Source organism: Palaemon carinicauda, chromosome 28, assembly GCF_036898095.1.
Source record: "Palaemon carinicauda isolate YSFRI2023 chromosome 28, ASM3689809v2, whole genome shotgun sequence".
Classification (NCBI taxonomy): Eukaryota; Metazoa; Arthropoda; class Malacostraca; order Decapoda; family Palaemonidae; genus Palaemon; species Palaemon carinicauda.
Genome location: NC_090752.1, coordinates 72,059,871 through 72,081,366, shown reverse-complemented (window position 1 = coordinate 72,081,366; position 21,496 = coordinate 72,059,871). Strand labels below are relative to the sequence as shown.

The following is a 21,496-nucleotide window of genomic DNA, read 5'->3' as shown; positions in this document are numbered from 1 at the left end:
CCTTAGAAATATTGCTTTTGTGAATAAGTATCTAGATGAATATAGTGTTTTTTACCATTACGTAGTACTGATTACTGCAACTCAATAGATTAAAAAACAAAAAACAGAGGAGCAAGATTAACAGAGTGTCCCACGCTGAGAAAGGATTACTCCTATGCTGTAGTAGCTGCAGTAAGCCACACTCATCTTGTGACGTCATGACATGCTTTCACCACTCTTGAGAGTTCCTGCTCAGCGCAAGAACGACTTATGTTGTTCAACAAAAATTCCAGTAGACTTTGGCTTTTAACTTCTTTCTTCACTCTTTTAATTATAATTCCTATTATTTTCTGTCACATAAACATACACTGGTATCTGTAACTATTGTTAGAACTATCAAAAATACACAATTATTTTTGCAATGTAGTTTGACAGAAGCAAAACAAAAGTCGGTGATAAGGAGCGCACACACAGACAACTTGGGTGTTTTATTAAAATCCAAATCTTTATCCTGTGTGTGTAGCTAAACAATGAGAATAATGACAGACAAAGTCCATCAGTATGAGAGGAAGCGTAATAGTAGCGAGTCCCAGGGGAGTAGGAGATCATGGGAAGGAAAACGGAGACTAATAAGTCAGAGAGATAGAAATAAGGGCCATAAAATACCCCAAGTAAAAGCTTAAGCGATATAAGTAGCAATAGAATAAAGTATTGCCTAAGTAAAAGAGAGCTAATAAGTTAAAGAAACGAAGGAAAAAAAAGTCGGAGAACAAAAAAATTTTCCTTTCGAATGAAGCTATCAAGAGGTGTTGGGTGTAGGCATGGGTAGGGGTGGGTGAGTACCCAGAGGAGAGGGTGACAGCAGATTGCAAGTGTTACAAGGATTATGATTTACGAAACATGAGAACAATAGGCTTGGGAGCAAGAAGGTCGTCTGAGGAGAAGCAGATTTGTTCAGAAAAGGATTTTGTAAGGAAAATTACAAGGAAGAAATGAAAGGAATCAGGGAAAACATGAAAGGGAAAAGGACATACAAATGACAAGAACACGGGAAGGAATTGATGTGGGCGTTAAATGAAGTGAACTAGGAATTAGGGGATGTGGGTAGCGAAGTGCGAAGCATAGAAAACAGAGGTTGAGCCATTATGAAACAGAAGCAGAGGATTACAGAAAAGCATAATAGAATAAAAGGGAATAGATGATATTAGTTATAAAAGGAATAATATAAATGCATAAACAAGTGAATATTTAAGAGAATATATTGAGAATTGGTGATATAAAAGGGAACAAAACAAGTAATAAAGACATGAAGAGCACAGCGGCAGAATGTGGGAGGGGTATGAGAGAGGCCCTGATAGGTATCTGTGCAACAAGAGTTTAAAGGTTTCAATGCTACTCATGAAGGGCAGAGGCAAGGGACAGTGACATTGCCCTAGCAAGCAGGACAATGCCCTAGAGACTGACCATATTTTAAATGATCAACGCCCAAGCTAGGACCAGGGAGGGCCAGGCAATGGCTGCTGATGACTCAGTAGATAGACCTATAGGCTCCCCCTAACCTTAACTCACAAGGATGGTAAGGTTACAGACACGTCTTGCTAGAGTGTGGATGTGTTGCGCGGAGCTCCGTTAACCACTCGCCCTGAGTCGTGTTTTAGCTTTGTGTTTCTCGCTTAGAATATCATTGAAAAGATATTAGTTAATCGTATGGAGAAACCTAAGTGATAAGAAACAGTACACTATGTCTGTCCCTAACAATTTCTGCCTCATATGTGAAACCACGGAGGGAGAACGGAAAAAATGGATTGGATGTGAACGTAATAGACTCTTACCATAAGAAATGTGTGCATATAGTGATGGGCATCACTGATAATGAACGGAATAACCTAGATTGGTTATGCCCACACTGCGTACGTGAAGCCAGACAAGCCAATTTAGTAATATCAAAATTAAAGGAAGATGTGAACATAAGAAAATAGGCCCTGAATGAACAAGACACGAAAATAGATGACTTGGAAAACAAACTTGCGGACCTTCGCGCGCACGCAGCAAATTCCACCCGAACCACCGACCTCACTGAGAACGTTGACATTCTTTCCATGAATATGGAATCAATTAAAGCAACACTTCAAACATTGATAGACCCCAAACCAGAGAAACCGTCATTTGTTGAAAAAGTTAAGGAAAAAAAGTCTGTTGATTAAATCAATCAATACAACAACTAAAATTACTGAAAGAAAACGCGAGGTTTGAACAAGCGCTTAAAGACATTCATATACTTAAGACGAGGTCAACTACGAATGGAAATGTTATTGTAAACTTTGCAAAAAATATTATCAGAGAAGAGGCGGCAAACAAAATTCAGACATTGGTGGCTGACACTAAAATAAGAAAAACTTGAAAAGTAAAATAAAAAATAATGATATGCAATGTGTACAATGATGAAGATGATGTAGTTAATGCTTTGATTCAAAGAAATCGCTGCCTGGACCAAATCCAAAATATAGAAGAGAAGTGTAGTCCTGAAGAAAAATGCCTCGAGGGGGGACCACCCACTATGTGCTGAAATGTGATCCTGAAGTTCGGAGGGCTATTCATAATAGTGGGGACAAAGTTTCGTTACGATGGGGTACTTATAACATACGTGATAGGTACCATGTGGTCACCTTCTACCACTGTCAGAGGTATGGACATCTTGAAAAAGATTGCAAGTCTAAGAATGATGATAAAGTCTGCGGGAAATGTTCAGGAAAACATTCCACCAAGGAGTGTAATTCGCAAGTGTCATAGTGTATAAACTGCACAAAGTTAAACAAACTAAGTGACCACATAGTAAATGCTAGAGACTGCAAAGCCTATGACTTGGAATTGAAAAGAATAGCAGAAAATACTGATCATGGCCTCTAAGGATGTCATAAACTGTGGCTATGTAAATACTGTATACAATCTGTAGGTAATAAGACTGTTCAAATTCGAGAATTGATAAATAAGGAATATTTAGACATGCTAGCATTATCTGAAACATGGTTAAATAACTTGGACAAGGCAAAGATCACTGAAATGACGCCCCCACACACGCCTTCTTTCACATACCGAGAGAAGGTAGGGCTGGTGGGGGTGTCGGACTCTTTATTCATAAGTTATTCAAATCTCTAAATGTTGAAAAGAACTAGTGTAACAAGCTTTGAATGCATAGAAATAAACTTTACGCCAAAAAACAGAAAAATATCCTTTGTAACAATCTACAAACCTCCTAGAACAAACACTATATCCTTTTTGAAGAATTCGGTGCTCTTTTTGAGTTGATTATCATGGAGAAAAATGAATTAGTTATCTGTGGAGACTTCAATTTTTGGATGGATGACGCATCAAGTCCTGACGCTTTGGCATTTATTGAGTTATTGGAATCATATCGTCTAGTGAATAATGTCAACTGTACAACTACTTTAACTGGGCATACGTTAGATTAAGTTTTAAGTGATTACATGAATAATATTGTATCTGATATAAAAGTTGAAGAGAAATGTACTATCTCCCTACTACACAAACTTATTACGTTTAGTCTACTTCTACAGAAACATGCATTAGTAAAGAAAATAAACTTTGGACATGAATCAAATTTTTCTCCTACCATATTTATTGAAGAAGTTTCAAAGAAAATAAATGATGCTATCAACATTCCTTGTGATCATGATGGCCAACATCTGTTGGGAGCTTGGTGTGTTAACTGTCTTACGACCACTTATAATAAAGTGAGTAAAAGTGAATATAATACCATGTGCCCACTGATGGAAAAGACTATAACTGTAAAAGACCAATCTCCTTGGTTTGATGGAGAGACTTTGGTGAAAAGAGGAAAATGATATGCAAAGAAAGAAAGTGGAATAGGTTAAAAACTGAAAGTACTTGGGTAGAATACAAAACTGCTGTGTGTCAACAGAACTACCTACTAAGAAGGGAAAAAGTGAATACTGTACTATGAGAAAGATCCTCGAAGCAGCAACAGACATAAATAAGTTATATCGTCTCCTAAATGGTATAATGGTAAATGTAAAAGAAAAGAACCTACCTAATGGATAGAGTGACCAGGAACTAGCACATAATTTGCTAGTATTTTTTAAAAACAAAATTAAAAATATAACCAGGTCATTTGTAAATACTCAACTTCAGATTAATGATACTGGCACACAGACAATTTTAATACAATTCAACAACATAACACAAGATGGCATCACCAGAATTATCAAGATAGCAAAGAAAACAAACTGCGCAATCAATCCTATGTCAATATCTGAAGTAATTGGAGAGAAACTTTTCTAGTCTAGCCAAAATAATAATGAGAATAGCAAATGCAAGCATTGATGAATGCAAGTTTCCTAAATCTGAGAAAATGGCTATAGTCACACCAGTTCTAAAAAATGCACTGGACTACCAGGAATTAAGCTCATATAGACCTATTTCCAGTCTATCCTTTGTTTTCAAAAGTGCTTGAATATGTAATTCTTGAACAACTAGTCAGTCACTTAGAAGTAATAGAAGCTTTTCCTGACAACCAATCTGCTTACAGAAAACTATACTCTACGGAGACAGCCATCTGCTATGTTGTAAGTGATATGCTGGAAATGATGGATGAAAATAAATGTGGTATTTTAATATTGCTCGATCTCAGTGCTGCTTTTGATACAGTTGTGCATGAACTGCTACTAAATGATCTACGGTCCATCGGCGTTGGAGATCAAGCCTTCGAATACCCAAAAGACTACTTAGTGGTAGAAATTACGGTGTACAAATTAGAAACTCTCATTCATCATATGAACCCTTAAACAGAGGGGTACCCCAGGGGAATGTGCTTGGCCCAATCTTATTCTGCATCTATACTATTGCTCTATCGAAAATACTACAAAGGCATGGCATGAAGTTCAAACTATTTGCGGATGACACAATTTTACTTCTCCATAAATGATATAGATGACACTACTGAAACTTTAAACTGAATCCTTGATAGTGTTAGAGAATGGATGACATTTAAACAAAAATTAAATGAAAACAAAACTGAATTCATGGTGGTGGGTAAGAGAAACAGCGTGAGAAACTTGGGTGATATTAAAATGAACATAAATATATCTCAGTGCCTATATCTAGTAAAGTTCGAAATCTAGGTGTATTTCTTAACTGTAACCTGTGTCTAAATGCCCAAATAAATAATGTACAGTAATAAAAAGTGCTGGTTATCATTTAAGAAACATTGGGTTTATAAAAAAGTACTTGGACGAAAATTCTGTAAAGAAACTTGTGATAAACTGTGTTATTACCAGGATTGACTACTGCAACTCTATTACAATTTACTAAAAGTGAAACGTAAGAAATTACAAAACATAATAAACAGAGAAGCAAGACTGATGAAAGGTGTCCCACCTAGAGAAAGGATCACCCCTATACTAATCAATTTACACTGGCTGTCGATTAAAGCGAGAATTGAATTTAAGATATGTACAATAACCCACCAAATTATCAGAACCGGTCGTCCAAAATACCTAAGAAAATTGCTACATATTGCGCAGCCAACAAATCGTGTCGACAAGAGAACAGTTCCAGATGGCTTCAAACTGTTGGAACCTAGATTTATGTCTACTTTAGGCTCCAGAGCCTTTAAATATGCGGCCCCGAGACTATATGATAAGCTCCCACGAAACATCCGAATGATTGAAGACATTGAGGCTTTCAAGAGGAAACTGAAGACTTTCTTATTTCAATAGTCATACAACAGTGACGATTTAACAGTAAATGAACAAAACGCCATATGAAACCTTAAATACTGTACTCTGAACGAACAAGGTAAAACGACAGTGGAGATCCTGTAGAGAGTGGGGTTCCACTGCTGTATGGAACCGGAAAAGCAGCCATCAAAGTAAAAAGTAAAGGAATTAATGAGTCTGAATGGGACTTGATACCTCATTTGGCAAACACTAGGCATAGACGGTACCAATCAAGCTACAACAACCTTTAAGAGACTGATAAACAGCTGTTAAGAAGGGAATTACAAAGAGACTGAGAAACAGCTGATAGGGAGTGAGGAGGAGGAAACTTGTTTTTGCTTCATCATACTCTATTCCAAAAATAATTATGCATTTTCGATAGTTTTATCTTTAGTTATAGATACAGTACCAGTGATGTGGTTTTGTAACAGATAAGCGTATGAATTATTATCAAATGTGTGAAGAAAGAAGTTAAAGGCCAAAATGTACTGGAATTTTTGTTGAACAGTATAAAGTCGTGCTTGCGCTGAGCGGGAGCTTTCGTAAGTGGTGGAAGAATGCCATAACGTCATGAAGTAGGCGTGGCCTATTCTGCCTGGTGACCTTGTGAAAACTATAATTGAATTACACTGGCTGCCTATTAAAACCATAACGAATCGTTTCGACTTGAGAATAGTTATAGATGGTTTCAAGTTATTTTGGGCCAATACTGTATATAATTCTACTGTAGGTTCTAGAGCTTTCAGATATTCAGCCACAAGACTGTATAACAAGTTCCCATGAGACATTTGAAAGACAGGATATTAACCCTGGATAGGTACGGTCCTCGGACACCCCTTTAAGGGTATACTCGGACGCGAACGACCCCGACGCCAAAAAAAATTCTTGAAAAATCAGTTTTTGCAGTAACCTCCTTTTTTCTTTTGCCAAAAAAAACTTCAATGAATGCTTAAAACAACTGTAAAGATAAATACTACTCATCTGCAGAAAAACTATTTATTATAAATATTTTAAAAAATTAAGTAGAAAAAAAAAAAGACCTGACATAAAAATTCATAAAAAAAAAGTTTATACATATATACACAAATCCTTTTAGGAATTGATTCTTGAATGTTTAGGACACATCTTGATGTATTTTGGATGAAGTCAGACCCATGGAGGTGAAGATCTGAAATGAGAAAAAAAGGGTAACTTTTTTTTGGCCAAAAAAAATTGTCCAAATTTCATGAATTTTTTTGGGTACCCAAATGAAATAGGAAGTGGCTAATTTTTTTAGGGAATAAACATATGTTATCCTAAAATAGAAATATGTAAAAAAATCTTCATTATTTTGTAAATTACATTTATATCAGGGGCCATATCTAAAGGTAATTTTTTGAGTACTTGGAAATTTCGTAAAAAAATACATATATTTAATATATAATATGATATTTATGCAGGTAAAAATATACCAAAATATCACAAATTCTATAGGGAACAAGAATATATATAGATAGGGCAGCTTACGCTTCGGATATGTCCACAAAATGGCCGCCAACCACACTGACTCAGACTCCCTAATCTGCCACTTGAAATGTAGGAAGGGTATGTCAATTTCAAGGTGTTATTTACTAATCTAATTAATATTGGATATGCATAAAAATTGTATGGTGGGTTGCTGGATAATTGTCGATTATTTTACGTTTATAAAATTAAAATTCTGACCCAAAAAATTTTTTTAGAAGGGAAATAAAATCGAAAAAAAAAATGTAAAACAATATTTTAGCTAAAAAAATTTGATGATATTCAATCAAAAAAAAAGTAAACAAAATTTTCCGACAAATAAACATCTAGAGGAATCATTACTCTGTGATAGTTCCTTAGTACGTAGTAATTTTGAAAGAATTGGGAAAAAACGAAAAAATGGCAATCACCGGAAAATCGAACACATACCTATATATACGCCATATCTGGCTAAAAAAAAGATAGGCATGGGTAGCCAGATCATCTAGAAACACTTTCCAACACTATAAAAATATAAGTTTTGCGACACTACTTGCCAATTCCTTACGGTAACATGACTAAGCAAAAAAATGCAAAACAAATAAAAAGGGGCACTCGTGGAAAAATGGCCATTCTAATATACGGCATTTCAGAAAAAAAAAATTTCAGCCACGTGCTAGGCAAACCATCAAGGCATATTTTCCGACAAATAAACATATAAATGAAATATTACTCTGTGATAGTTCCTTAGTACGTAGTAATTTTGAAAGAAATGGGAAAAAACGAAAAAATGGCAATCACAGGAAAATCGAACACATACTTATATATACGCCATATCTGGCTAAAAAAAAAATAGGCATGGGTAGCCAGATCATCTAGAAACACTTTCCAACACTATAAAAATATAAGTTTTGCGACACTACTTGCCAATTCCTTACGGTAACATGACTAAGCAAAAAAATGCAAAACAAATAGAAAGGGGCACTCGCGGAAAAATGCCCAACATTCTAATATACGGCATCTCAGATAAAAAAAAAAGACATGCACGTGTTAGCCCAACCATCAAGGCACACTTTCTAACACAAACATGAAAAAAAAATCAATAATATACGGCAATTCCTTACTACGTAGTAAATTTTTACAAATATTGAAAAAAAAACAGAAATTGGCAACCGCAGTTAAATACCCAATATACCAATAACTACGTCGTATCTGACAAAAACAAAATCACGCATGGGTAGCCAGATCATCTAGACACACTTTCCAACATTAAAAAAGCAAAAGTTTTACGACACTATTTCGCAATATCTTACGGAAAAATGACTTGGCAAAAAAATTAAAAAAAATTAAAAAGGGACACTCGCGGTAAAATGCCCGACATTCTAATATACGACATCTCAGATAAAAAAAAAGACATGCACGTGTTAGCCCAACCATCAAGGCACACTTTCTAACACATAAACATGAAAAAAAAATGAATAATATACGGCAATTTCTTACTACGTAGTAATTTTTACAAATATTGAAAAAAAAACAGAAATTGGTAACCGCAGTTAAATACCCAATATACCAATAACTACGTCGTATCTGACAAAAACAAAGTCATGCATGGGTAGCCAGATCATCTAGACACACTTTCCAACACTAAACAAGCAAAAGTTTTACGACACTATTTGGCAATATCTTACGGAAAAATGACTTGGCAAAAAAATGAAAAAAAATGAAAAAGGGGCACTCGCGGTAAAATGGTCCTCGTGGTGATGAACGACATTTTAACTAAAAAAAAAAAACATGCACATGGTAGCCAAACAATCCACCAAGACTTTCCACAACTGATAACCTATACAAGTTGCACCATTCTACGACAATTTCATAATACGTAATAACTTTGATAATTATGCAAACTACCTCAGAAGGGTAAACTCGGACGCGAACGACCCCGATGCGTCTCAGAAATCGGGGAAGGAGTACAGCTACAGCAATGCACATCTGGACACTACTAGAGCGTGTAGGGGAGACACCTCCTGCAGGTCGATCACCCACAAATTCAGTCACAGGGGTGAGTCACGTGAGAAAAACCTGTTTTTTTTTGACGCTCGGGGTCGCAAACGACCCACCGTACCTATCCAGGGTTAAGGCTTTCAAGAATATATGGAAGACACTTGTTTGATAATTGCTTTGATAAGTGGATTTGACAATTAATTCTGTGTGATACTCTAAATACCTAAGAATGTATAGAATAAATAGAGCTTGTAGGTCCTTAAGTGCATAGGGTTTCCTTGCGTGATAGGACCAGGAAACAGCCCTCAAAGTGAGTGAGTGAGTGAAATGCACTATTCACAACGATTATTTAAATCCCAGTACTGTACTGTGTTGCCCCTGACACAATACACAAAAGGACTGTGGATCATGATCCTTCAGAAGCAATTCCTCTGCACATCCCAGGCAGTAATTGCTAACCAAGCCAAGGGAAGCCATCTTAATTATTATCATTATTATTACTAGCCAAGCTACAACCCTAGTTGGTAAAGCAAGATGCTATAAGCCCAAGGGCTCCAATAGGGAAAAATAGCCCAGTGAGGAAAGGAAATAAATGAATGATGAGAACAAGTTAACAATAAATCCTTCTAGAACAGTAACAACGTCAACAGATATGTCCTATATAAACTATTAACAACGTCAAAAACAGATATGTCATATATAAACTATAAAAAGACTCATGTCAGCTTGGTCAACATAAAAATATTTGCTCCAACTTTGAACTTTTGAAGTTTTACTGATTCAACTACCCGATTAGGAAGATCATTCCACAATTTGGTAACAGCTGGAATAAAACTTCTAGAATACTGTGTAGTATTGAGCCTCATGATGGAAAAGGTCTGGCTATTAGAATTAAGTGCCTGCCTAGTATTACGAACAGGATAGAATTGTCCAGGGAGGTCTGAATGTAAACGATGGTCAGAGTTATGAAAAATCTTATGCAACATGCATAATGAACTAATTGAACGATGGTGCCAAAGATTAATATTTTAATCAGGAATAAGAAATTTAATAGACTGTAAGTTTCTGTCCAACAAATTAAGATGAGAATCAGCAGCTGAACACCAGACAGGAGAACAATACTCAAAACAAGGTAGAATGAAAGAATTAAAACACTTCTTCAGAATAGATTGATCACCGAAAATCTTATAAGACTTTCTCAATAAGCCAATGAGTATAGTAGTATGCTAACAGTCTGGAGAACATGTGATCCCAGCCGATACGACGCAGAGATAAAGAAAAGCTGGTTAAGAAAGTACTGTAGTAGATATGGAAGTAGCATGACAGAGATATGTATGGAGGTCCAGGAAATTATGGAACAAGGGATAGATGAAGACCTAGACCTGATCAAGTTCAGAAAAACAATGCAGGATAGGGAAGAGTGGAGAGAAACGGTCTTGACCTCATAAGGAAGAGACAATGTAAAAAAAATAATGAATAAATCCTATAATTACTGTGAGAAAAAAATAATTTAGACCATTTCATTTTTCTTTACTGTTTAAGCTGTAAAGTTTATTGATTTGTGTAAAGGAGTTTTTACTTCTTGAAAGGCTTCTATATATCGCGGAAATAATGGGTTGTAATTATCTGTAGTGCTAGTGGTACTGTATATTAATCTGCATTAAAATAATTGTTCCTACACGGACACAAACCATCGTCCTTTAGTTGGAGTATGACCGGCGAAGATGGAACAACCATTGAAATTTAACGAGGTAGTTGTAACTACTGACAGTAAGACTAGCACTTTTGACTTAGGCTGTAAGCAATTTTGACTCACTCCTGCTAGTTCTCAAAAGTTCTTTCTTTCTTCTCATTCCGGAATGAATTGAGAAGTGCAAGGATATAAGGTTATGTCTGGGTAAAGCTGGTAAGAAATGTGACAAGTTTATATCCAAATCTGCTGTTGATAGCTATCATCTTTGATTTTATTTTTCAGAGTTCATGACTTCACAGTCCTCCCCTTGTGGTAAATGGAAGTTGTGGCCTCCTGTTCAGTGAGTGGAGTTCACCAAGAAGAGGAAGGCTATGAAGGGCACTTCAGAGTCTGCTATTTGGCTATGCTGAAGGTGATGCCGATGAAAGTTTATAGCCCATTCATATCTTTCAGTATTTCTCAACATAGCGTCTCTTCTTTGTGTTCCGCTAGGGCTAGGTCCTTTGGAGAAATCTCTGGGATGGAGGAGACCTCAGCTTACCCTCGGAGAGACCCTCTTGGAAAGTTAAAAGTATCACCGTCACCTAATTAATTTCCTCTTGCATCCCCTGTGATTGTACAGATTGACAGCAAAATGAACCTAGGAAGTTGTGACCTTTCTTAGGAAATCTTTGTTCTGATGGCATGGAAGCTGCCAGAGGTTTTGGCTGCTGTCAGGATTTTTGAAGATTCCCCTACATTTAACTATCCCGTTTCCTGCCATAGCTGTGGAGGTGACATAGGGTCATGACACTTGCTGGTGTGGTTTTTGTCTGCTTCTATTCTGTGGGAGCATTGTTGTTTGTCCGTAAGACCTTGACTTCAAAGAAGACTGGCAAAAGTAAGAAGTGCTTGCACTCTTCCTTCTCTTTCAGTTCTTCTTCCTACTCATCTTCCTGGTCTTCGTCAAATTTTTCAGATGCTGCTGCTTCTAAGAAATCCAGGAAGACTGATTAACAGGAGTAGCATGAGACTAACCAATTTCTCTCCTGGTATGTGCGGTACTGACAATTGACCGAGGCCTTGAAAGCGACTCTGTAGATGGTACGGGGCTTACGCTAGTGGTGCTTGGTCTTGTATTGGATCAAGCATGCTGCCCTTCTCTTCTTTCTCCTGAATGCTTGAGGAGCACCTTAGTCTCTCTTCCTAAGATATTTCGATATCAAAGCGAGAGTGGTTACCTCATGGTTATGTTTCAGCATGTGCACGTGATAGAAAACTACTGGTGAGATGACCCAGTGACGAGTCTTCTTGCTTGTACGAGTGACAAGACGGCACCAGTTGTTGGTATCATCAGCTGGACAGGACGTCAGATGCAGGTAAGCTTCATAATCGAGCAACCTTTCTTTAATGACATGATCTGTTAGGAAGTATCTCCTCCCTCTTCCTAGATGGGGTTAAAGATGGATAGAATGTATTTGAACCTCTCTCTCATAATAGCTACGGTTACATTCAAACAACTTAATGTATCCTGTACAAGGGTATAGGTTCTCCTGTGACTGAGTACCACCTATTCTTGGTATATGCATCACCTAACACCTGTTGCAACCCTATGTACAGACCATTTAGAGATTTCAATCTCATTACCTTTTCTCCTGTATAGGACCAGGTGCTTTTACAGTTCCCATGAAAGTTGTACCCACCAGAGTTTTTGTTTCATAGCAAATGCCTCTCCTAAGGGTGAGTCTCCTTTTAAGGGACAAAGGGTTGTATTTTTGTAGGAACAAATCAGAAATTATTAATTTATTTTGTAATTTTCCTAACTATACAAACCCAAGTCTTTTGATTTACACTTCCACCTCAACCATCCCACTAGTTCCAGGATTAAAGATCAAAAGTGCTAATCTTGTTGACTGACAGGTAGGCATGGCTTTCCCAGTACCACATGTCGATAGTTATAACTACCTAGTTAAATTGTTATGGTAGTTTCAGCTTTGCAGACGTCATTCTCCTTTCAAAGGACTCAGTATAGTTAGGAAAAATACAAATTACTTTTTAAAAATTTGATTTATAGTTGGGAAAAATAATTACTTGGAAAAGTTGTGATTTATAGTTAGGAAAAATACAAATTACTTGAAAAAATTTTGATTTATAGCTGGGAAAAATACAAATTACTTGAAAAATTAGTGATTTATAGTTAGGAAAAATACAAGTTACTTCAATAAATTGTGAATTATAGTTAAGAAAAGTACAAATTACTTTAATCATTTGTGATTTATTTTAAAGGGAAGTCAAGTAGCTGTTGGAACCCACAAAGGCTTAGTTCAAGTATGGGATGTGGCAAGTAGCAAACGAGTCTGCATTCTTAATGGCCACAATGCCAGAGTAGGAGCTTTGGCTTGGAATGGCGATGTCCTCTCTTCGGGATCAAGAGACCGCCTCATCCTACAGAGGGATGTGAGAACTCCTTGTATCATTCCAGACAGACGTTTAGCGGGACATAGACAAGAGGTATTTTTGCATGCACTGTGTATCCACTTTAGCTTTGTTAGTTTATTATTTTCCGGTTGGAATTTAATGCTTGCTTGTAGATAGTATTATTGTAAATGATTGTTATACACACATTTTGTTTTCATTCCGAGTTGATAGCTTGTTCTTAATATTGTTTATATCTATATGTGCATCAAAATCCATAGAAAAAAAGAAGAAAATCTTACATAATTTTTATGCTTTCTTAATTAAAGCCAATTATATTTATCTTTATTTTCTGGAGGTAATAAATTTTTGGTTTTCAAATCTAGTGATATTTAGACTTTTATTTTGTTATCAGGTTTGTGGATTAAAATGGTCCCCAGATAACCAGTGTTTGGCATCAGGAGGCAATGACAATAAGCTGTATGTTTGGAATCATCATTCACTTTTACCAGTACAGACTTATACAGAGCATAATGCTGCTGTTAAAGGTAATACATATCTGTTTTTAAGTTTTTTTCTGTTTAATTGCATGTAAAATTTTTGTTTGAAATTATTGAAAACCTTGTATTGCTAGTTAAATAGTAGATTCAATAAATCAATTGAAACCTAATTTTAAAATGATGAGAATACTGCTTTTACCTTGTATCCACTATTCATATTCTGTAAGCAATAACTAATGGTAGAGAATGAAAGCCCTAATTATGTGTCATTAGTAGTGGCACATATTTGCATTGGATAGAATTAATCATTGTTCGACAGTGAATACAAACCCTTTTGCTCTTTATTAGGGATATACTTTTGGCAAAACTGGAAGACTAGCCATAAGACTTTTAGCCAGGTATAACTACCCCACCACTAGTTAGGAAGGGTAGCTGCTACCCCACTCACAGGGGCACACACACACATCTGTGTCTCATCACTTTCTTTTGGCTTGGCCAAGAATGGATGTTGTCTCTCACCGCCTCCGAACTTTGTTGACTGCGATTTTACTAATTCTTTTTTTTGCTTTTTCTCTTTACAGGTGTGATAGTTTTTCTTGTTGCCGTTTGACATACGTGTTTGTCCAGGACCTGAAGGGTGCTCTTTCAGTCCTTTCATATACACAATAGAGACTGACCCTAACCTCATTATGTCCAGTCTGCAGAGGATGGCAGTGTAAGTAGGATGACACTTTTGAGGAATGTTGGGATTGGTCTTACTCTCAGTGGGAGAGATTTGGGTGGCGGCATAAGAAGAAGTCTAAGAGAGACTTCATCCAAGTTGAAAAAGCCTTGGACTTCTTCTTTGACCCCCCCAATCTCTTCCCGAAGTACCTGCTCACTTAGTTTCCTCTGGGAACCGGTCGAACAAGAGTGCTGACCAATTAACACCAGGTCTACCCAGTGGATCGAAAGACGCTGTCTCTTTCCTTAGTGAAGCGGCCCCAGCGTTTCCCTTGAGGGAAACATTTTCTTTTGAAGATTCCTTAAAGGTTTGGTCTACACTGGGTGTTGGTGGTCCCTTGTCGAAAGAATACCTTTTGGAGCTTCTGCAGCTGCGAGCCGAGAAGAGTACACCTGTTTTGTCATAGGTTGAGTTGTAACCCCGCCAAGGTTTCTGTGCCAAAGGATTTCTCTGCTTTTGCTGCCAGCGATGTCCTTCTGATTTTTGGTCAGCCGGCGGAGGAGAAGCAAGGTTCTAGGCATGTTCCTGGCCCTCTGGGTGAACATCTTTTCGGCTCGTGGGTGAGGTCCTCCCCTGAGTGCTTTCCTCATCACCGTTCTTCAAGGCGTCACCTTGCTTCTCTGCCGTTCTACAGTCCTTCGTAGTGTGACTCTCCTGCGAAGGATATTCGCCATCGGCGAGTTCCAGTGACTGCGTCCTCTTGTCGTGTTCCTGCCCCGGACTCTAGGAGTTCTCGTCATTGCAGGGAATGCTACACAACCTTGTCTGCGGAGCACACTTTTCGCCACTTTCATGCGCTCGCCCGACAACAAAAGACAGGATTACAACACTTCACGAGATCGACGCTCTTCTCGTTCTCCTTGCCCTTGCTCCAGGTACTTGCCTGTGGGTGATCGTCATCCTGCTTGTCAGGCTTCTTCCAAAAACTACTCCTGCTTGTCACTGTAGCTCAGCATGCGTCTACCCTTCACGCTACCAAGGAGAGTATCAATGTTGAGATTGGGACCCTTCTTTTCACGAGTGCTCCCCAATGCGTCACTCGTCGCCAGATTGTCATCGCACGTCTAGACCTTCCGCAAAGATTGCCATCGTGAACCCTGAGCACAACCAGCTTGTGCGTGATTGCCCCCTTTACGAGTGACTACCACCCTACACGTGATCGGCCATCACGCCACCAGGACGAGTTCAGACTGGCCCGCAATCCAGTGCCAACGTGTCCCTCCAACTCTCTCTCGGCTAGACCATCTCGTTCAGACCGTGCACACTCCTCGTTGCCTGCTCGCGACCTCCCTACAGGTCGTGAAGAAGCAGCTCCCAGCCAATTCACGTGTCACCATCCGGCACAGTGCGAACATCAGGTTCATCGCAGCTCAGCAAGAGTTCCTCCAGCTAACATCGTGTGCCCTGTTCCTTTCCCAGTCTCCTGCAAGGGTGCTGCAAAGAAGCAGGAATCTGCTTCTGTTACTTGTCCTCCTTACTCTCCAAAGCAACCCCTCTCATTTTCAGGTGCTGAAGCCACGGAATCCAAGGAAGCAGTCTCCACCGCGTAGCCTCCCCTGTGAGAACTCTTTCCTTCCGTCCATCGAGAAGAGACTCCCGTGGTTTGACACCTTGGTGAAGCTAGTGAGTCAGATCGTCTCAGGAACGGCCCCTTCAACCAACCAGCTGGCGGTTGCCAATACACCGATAATTCTGCTGGAAAAGTTGGTTTCGTCCAGATCTTCCTTTCATCTGTCTGACCCCAGGCAGAGATCCATGTTGCTGGCTCCCTCCAGGGACCTTCCTCCGCAGATGTTCGTCTCCCCAATTAAGAGGATTCGGGCAGCCGCTGGGGTTTCAGATCCAATTCAGCAGGATTTCTCCCCACCAAAAAGGAGATAAGACAGAGGACCCTACGCTTATTCTGGGAGACCTTCTCCACCCCCGTAAAAGCGTGAGCCACGATCTCCAAGGGAGATGTCTCTCTGCTACCTACCGTCTCTCTCCCATAAAGGTGGTTCTTTCGGATCAATGTCCCATATCCAAGAGTGTGGACCTATCTGCTGCAGCTCTCTCCCCAAGAGAGGATCAAGACTCCAGCAAGTGTAGGGATCCTCCAAGACCATCTCTGCTTGAGGAATTCCTTCTTCTCCTTAGAGAAAGTAAGGACTCCGAATCAGCCCCTAAACGTACAGCCAGATAGTCCTGGGAGAACCAGGAGAAGATTCACAGGACCTCCCCGGCAACAGCAGGAATGTCAGCAAGAGACTTTCCTTCAACCTCTACAATTGTTGCCGACCATACCCCACCCCAGGGTCCCAGGGATGAGAGCTCGTGGGTGGATGACTTCCTTGAGGACTTTCTCCCAAAAGGCTGCTAGTCCCAGATACATTGAGAAGGAAAGGATGGGGTCAGAGTACACTTTCTGGCAGGTCCTAGCCTGCATCAGGGCATTCAAGTGGTTAGATGACCCTGCAGTGTCCCCTCAAGAAGGTAAGGATTCATTCCTTGATCCTGTTTATGGCACCCAGTGACCTTCCAAGGCCAGCACAGCTTTGCCCTTTTCTAGAGTTTAAAGGGGGCTAGGAAAAATGCATTCGCCCAAATAGCTAGCTCCTCCAGTTCCCTTCGGGCAGGCTCATCATCCAAACTACTTCCACCTCCTTTTGTCGAGCAAAGGACATACTATGAGGTCTCAGATGAGCCTCTTCCAGCCCTGTCTCTAGACCCAGCCATAGAGGCCCTTTCAGGAGGGGTCTCCTACAATAGACTTTCGTGTCTCCCGTTCACCTTCACGGCAGCGGATACCCTGAACATGGAGAAGTTTGTGAATTATGCTATGCAGGCTACTTCGGGGCTGAACCTGGGGTTAGGGTCAGTGGGACACCTCTCCAGGACCGAAGATTGGTTTAAAGAATCCACGAGGAAGTCAATGGCTACCTTTGTATTGTCGGGGACCTGGACTATCGAGTTTCTCTCCCACCAGGTTGTCAACCTGTAGGAGAACCTAATACTCAAAAGAAAACACTCGATAATAGAGAAGTTCCATCATCAAGTCCCCAAGCCGAAGGCGACCAGCCCTAGGAATGCTGCGCTAGATGGCCCCTCTCTTTTCAGGTCGGAAGATGTCAAGCGGTCGGCAGAGCGCTGGGGGAAGTCCGACCAGGAATCTCTTCTCCATAGGGCCATAACATCTTGGTCCTATGGAACAACTCCCCCTCCAAGGAGGCAGCAGACCAAGAGAAGAGCAGGATCCTCGAAGAACATGTCAAAGAAGCCCTTTCTTGCCAAAGACCAGAAGGGCTCCAAGTCCAACCGTGTAGGGAGAGGTAGCAGAGGTGGCGGCCAAGGCCGCTCCCCCAGGGAAAGAACATCCTCCCACTTATCCACCAGGGGGGACCCCTGCAATGCCATTGGCTGAGGTGGCTGCAGTACAGGGCCAAATCATGGACAATCTCCGTGATTCGCTGAAGGTATCGCGTCCCGTTCATTCAATCTTTCAGTCCATTGACTTAGAATCCAGTACCATCGAGCTCCTATACAAATTGATCTGTAAAGGAGCGAGCCTTCTTGGCCGAAGTCCAGACCATGTTGGAGAAGGGCATTCTCCAAGAGGTCCTCGACGAGTCCCCAGTCTTCTTCAGTCGACTCTTTCATGTGAAAAAGGCGTCGGGAGGCTGAAGAATAGCAGCAGGTCGCCCCTGAGTGTCAGCACTCTCTGTCAGCACGAGGAAGGTCAAGAGGAGGATCACCAAGAACACCATCTCTGCTTGGATCTGGAAGGTCATAAACCTAGCACTGAATCCCAATTATCCTCCTCCAGGACGACCCAGAGCTCATGACGTGAGAGGCATAAGCACGTCCGTAGCATTCAAGAGAAACTATTCTGTGAGACGGGTGTTGCAAACATATGTTTGGAAGCGTCAAACAACCTTCACCGCCCACTACCTGCACGTGACCTACAGGAACGTTGAGATTTGTTCCATTAGCCCTGTGGTGGCTGCACAAACAAGTGGTTTAAGTCCTCAGGCTCATTGATGGACAAGAAGCAGATGGTTGAGGGCAGAGGTTAGCCTGAATTAGTCAGATATAAATGTTAAGAATGACTGGCTCATTCTTTCTTTCATCTTCCCCTCTCTTGGAGAACAGCACTTACAGTCCCCTGCATGCTGACCTCATCTGTCTGCAGGTAAAACCATTTCCCTAGTGTATCCTAAAATAGAATTAATACTTGTTACATTCCCCTACTCCCTGGCGAGGTAGAATTGGGTAAAGTCTATATTTAGTTCAAAGATTCCTACGTTTCTGAGAATTCTTACCTAGACTAGTGACACTGCTAGTATCATAATGACACAGATTACTCTTGCCGCTAACTGTGCGTTGCATAAAATTCAGCGAATTATCAGGGTTTTTCCTATCACATGCAGAGTATGTACGGGTCAGAAATCAGCCTGTTGGTTTGGACTTCCACCCTCCTAAGGAGTGAGTCATCCTTCATGAAGGAGGTATCCTATTCCCTGTAATGATTTCTTACCTGTCATCAAGAAATTGGTTTGCAAAAAATGGCAACAGCAATGGGATTGCCTAGATGGCAATAAAATGCGAGAGGTAACAAATGACATATCTCCTTGGAGGTATAATATGATGCCCCGAAAATGGGAGACGTCTCTTTGTCGTCTCCGTATTGGTCACACTCGGTTGACACACGAGTTTCTGCTGAAGGGCCAACACCAACCGTATTGTGACGACTGTTTAGTACCTCTAACAGTAAGGCATTTGTTGACCGAATGCCCCAATTACAACAACTTAAGGAATAGATATTTGAGGCTCGAGGTGAGGGTGGCAGGTTCATCCTTGCCAAGATTCTTGGAAATGATGTGTCCTACCATGCAAGTGGCATTTTTAGATTTATTTCAGAAGCAGGTCTTCTGAAAAATATTTAACTTTTATGACATTCAACTTTTATGATTTTAATTGAATACTCTTTTATTTTTTATTTTATTTTATTTTTTATTTTTGTATACATAAATTAAATGTTACCGGCGTCAATGACCTTAGATGTCAGGATGCCTGAAAACTTTAAATCAATCAATCAATCCTTAATAAAGGGTAGAAGGGTTTGTATTCAGTGTCGGAATAAATAAAAAATTTGAAAGCAGTTTGTACTTTTCCTAACGATACAAACCTTGTGCTCTTTATACAAATTTGGCTCTCCATCACCTATCTCCCTGTATGTCCTGCCTGCAATCAAAGTGACAAGACAACACCTATCTATATGATCTGGGTAACCCCCCCCCCCTCTGCGTGGGGTAGTTATACAGTACCTTGTTAAAAGTCTTATGGCTAGTCTTTTAGCTTCGCTAAGGTATATCCCTAATAAAGACTTCAAGGTTTGTATCGTTAGGAAAAATACAAATTTCTTTCAAATTTGTCACATTACATCAATGGTGTAGTTGTTTATTCTTTTATCTCAATTTTTAGGGGCACATAAGACTTGTGCTAAATAGATGAACCTTATATTAATGTTGTGGAAGCGGCATAGATTTTAAAGTTTGTTGGATCCTTGCACAAATAAACAAGAGGAGGATTTGATGCTCTTCACGGATGCACTAAAAGAAGGATGAGGGCTCATCTATTGCAGCACACCACCTCCAGACTATGATCCGAAGCCGTGCAACACTGCCACATAAACCTCATAGAGATGAGAGCAGCTCTCGAAAACTTCCAACTGCTCCTTTCGGGACAGTCTGTGTTGACAAGCGACAACATCTAAGGGGTGGCCTATGTAAACAAAATAAGGAGGTAATTTTTCACAGCCCCTCTACCAACTGGCTGTGGAAGTGTTAAAGTGGACGGAAGACAACTCTGTAACCCTCAGCCCGTTTCATCCCAGGCAAAAGAAACATCTTGGCAGACAAACTGAGTAGGAAAACTCAGGTAGTTGGCACCAAGTGGTCTTTAAATCATCAGATAGCCAACAAAGTCTTGACTTGTGGTGTTCGCCAACAATAGAGGTATTCAACGTCTATCAACCAGAAACATCCAGTGTACTGTTCTCCAGTATCAAATTCCAAGTGCTCTGGCAAGACATTTTTTAACACTCTTGGTACAATCTAGACGTCTATGCATTTCCCCCTTCTGCCTAGTAAGGAGGCTTCTGAACACAAAGTGCAATTGTCACACAACCTATCAATGACCTTGATAACTCCAGTGTGGCAACATGCATAATGGTTCACAGACCCTCTACATATGCTCAAAGAGACAGCAAGAGAACTCCCTCCACTTCCCGAGCTACTTGGACAACCACATACCCAGATATTCCACCGGGAAGTAGCATCGCTACATCTTCATGCTAGAAGGTTATACAGCAACTTCATGGCACGAGGTTTTTTGCAAGCAGTTGCGAGGAAGATGTCTGGATACCTCCGAGAGTCATCCACTGCAGTCTACCAAGCGGAGGGGAATATCTTATGTGGATACTTAATTACTTACTTACTTTGATGGCTTCTTTTCTGGTCCCATACAGCAGGGGAACCCCGCTCTATACAGGACCTCCACTGTCGTTTTATCTTATTTGTTCAGAGTATTTAACGTTCCATGTCTCATATTCTTTATTTATTGTTAAATCGTCACTGTCAAAAGACTCATGAAATAAGAAAGTCTTCAGTTTCCTCTTGAAAGCCTTAATGTCTTCAATCATTCGAATGTTTTGTGGGAGCTTATCATATAGTCTCGCGGCCGCAGTGTTGTGGAAGGGGCATCCCTCCACTTAGTGCCTCTATTCCAACAATAGCGGATTTCTTGTTGTACCTCAGGGAGGAAAAATTCTGGTCAGCGTTGGTGGTAAAAGGCTATTGCTCAGCCTTAAGCCTCGCCTTTAAACTGAATGGAGTTGACATTTGCACCTCGATGGAATTATCCCCCCCTCCTCAAATGTAGTTTGGAGTTATCTTGCCCTCAATCAGAAGTCAAAATGTATCATTACTGC

The 21,496-nt window shown here is 40.0% G+C and overlaps 1 protein-coding gene across 3 annotated transcripts in view; it reads left to right on the top strand.

The window, feature by feature from the left end:
• The window catches only part of fzr (fizzy-related), a 92,925-nt gene that overhangs the window by 52,722 nt on the left and 18,707 nt on the right, over window positions 1–21,496 (top strand). For all 3 annotated transcript variants that reach the window (XM_068352154.1, XM_068352153.1, XM_068352152.1), the window contains exons 7-8: window positions 13,177–13,401; window positions 13,721–13,853. In XM_068352154.1, coding sequence (XP_068208255.1) covers window positions 13,177–13,401; window positions 13,721–13,853 — 358 coding nt within the window. The remainder of the gene's footprint in view (window positions 1–13,176; window positions 13,402–13,720; window positions 13,854–21,496) is intronic.